General features: G+C 26.5%; 1 protein-coding gene across 1 annotated transcript in view; it reads left to right on the top strand.

Moving 5' to 3' along the window:
- Positions 1-1,160: 1,160 nt before the first annotated feature.
- LOAG_17714 (hypothetical protein) overlaps positions 1,161-2,204 on the top strand; it is a gene marked incomplete at its 5' end in the record, with an annotated part of 4,219 nt that continues 3,175 nt past the window's right edge. Inside the window, one exon of the mRNA XM_020450377.1 lies at positions 1,161-1,277. Within this exon, the coding sequence (XP_020305948.1) occupies positions 1,161-1,277 (117 nt within the window). The remainder of the gene's footprint in view (positions 1,278-2,204) is intronic.

The raw sequence follows: 2,204 nt of genomic DNA, 5'->3' as shown, positions 1-2,204 counted from the left end.
TTTTTGTGAGGAAAAGAATTTTCTTTTGGTCTAAAAATTTCATTGTATTTTGACAAATTTGCAGCTAAAAAGGCTTTGGAATTTGAGGTTCGAAAATTTTTAAATTTCAATGGCAAATTTAGGGAAGTATTCCCAATTTTCGTAATTTTGAGTACGAATTTGGACGATAGTTCATAGAAATGATTATATTTTACATTGAAATTTATAAAATTTTCCTTTTTTCTTTTTAAATGAAACTTTGACATTTTATCAAAGATTTATTTAAAATTACTATTTGGTTAGGCAATTTATCAAATTGCATAAAATGACGTTTGGTTGAATGTAAGAGGAGGAAAACGATGAAATTTGTGATTAGAACAAAAGGATAAAATATGTATTGATGTAAATTGAATTTCGATAATTATATTTTTGGAGCGATTTTGATTAATAGACTCATATCGACCATTACAATTAATCAATTAATTAATCAACTACTGACAATACTACTAATAATTTATCACCCACAAAATCGATGATTCGAATGATCTAAATGATCATCTGAAGGTAGCACTGTTTTGTTAATTACCAAGATGTATAATATTTCCTCAGTAAATATTTCGAATATTTCAATTAGATAGGTGAAAAATCTAAAAAGTCAAAAGTCAACTAAATTGTAAAATCATTACTGCAATATTTTGATAGAATTAGTTTATTGATACTAAAAAATGGTTCCGATTCTTTCATTTAGACATTAATTCGGTAAATTATGAAAATTTATCTTAAGCAACAGAAATAACAAAATTTAAAGTGTTGATTTTAGTTTAAAAAATGTTAAATAAATTAAATTTTTTATTTACTCCGTCTTTATAACTCCAGTTGTGTTTTCGATCGATGATTACAGCCATTATGGATTATTGTTATTATTAATTGATAAATATTATGAATATTGTTGTTGTTATGATGATTAATGTTTTACTTCTTATTAACTTCGATTGAACTACTCAACATTACTTAACACTGATTTATCAAATCATTATCTATTAATCCATTAATGACAAAATTTGTATCATATTTGGGTTTGTTGATTTAAGATTTGAAATTTTAATTCTTCTTATTTTCAGATTTCAATCCATACACATGATATTGTAATTTGCGCATTTGTCAGAAATGAACCGTATAATATGAAGAGTATATGCGCTTTACCCAGTATTTCATCTGCTGCTTATCGTACACCACTATTACCACCATCTCGTTCCAGTTATCTCTCTGATTTTAACCATCTTAATAATGGTAATTCGGTAAGTGTTACTGTACTCATACATCAATATATTTTCATTTATTTAAATTCCAAAGTTTACTCACACAATTCTCCTTATTCATTTATTCTTTATTTTCACATCTTTTTTTAATCAACTACAAGTTAAATTTCAAAGATTAAAATGTTAATTAAAGAATTCAAATTCAAAGTTGACGTTAAAAATTTGTTGCAGTATGTTAATGGTAGTTGCTAATATATCGTATAATATGATATGTAATTATTCGTTCTGTTCATTTTCTATCTTTTTCAAATATATTAGTATAATCAATGATTCATTTTGATAATTATTGATATTTAGAAGGATGAAATTTTATTCTTATTTCCTTCTTTACAATAAGCCAATGTTAGCTACAGTAAGCCAACAGTTAGTACAGTACGTATGAACAGATGCATCTTAGCATTTATACAACTGAACAACGATCACGATGATAATCCTTACAGTGAACAAATATACGTAAGTAAAAAATTAGCATTCATACAGTTGAAGCAATCATTCTACGATAATCAGTACAGTAATGCATACGATAAACAAAAAAAAAGAAAGAAAGCAATACCTTTTATAATTATATTTCGATTAATTGTAGCATAAAACTCGATTAATTATAGCATAAAACAGTTGGGAAAGCATAGATTGTTTTAGTGATAAATGTTGGTAATGTTAACAGACATGACGATAAATGATATTATCTTAATTGTTTGATATACAGAATGCAGATAGAAAGGTGAAGTATTACATTATCGGATCGGGACATCTCAACTGCGAGCAGTGAAATGATTTAGGATTCGAAGGGAGAGAAAGGGTGATACATGTGACGATTGTGTGAACTTGTCATGTGTAGATATCGGTGACACTTTTTTCTCTTCATTGATGCTTTATTCTTCATCTGTTTTCATATGTCTAAATTTT

The sequence above is a fragment of the Loa loa genome, assembly GCF_000183805.2.
Source record: "Loa loa unplaced genomic scaffold supercont3.118, whole genome shotgun sequence".
Taxonomy (NCBI): Eukaryota; Metazoa; Nematoda; class Chromadorea; order Rhabditida; family Onchocercidae; genus Loa; species Loa loa.
The sequence above is the reverse complement of the archived record's forward strand: the minus strand, read 5'-3'. Positions and strand labels throughout refer to the sequence as shown.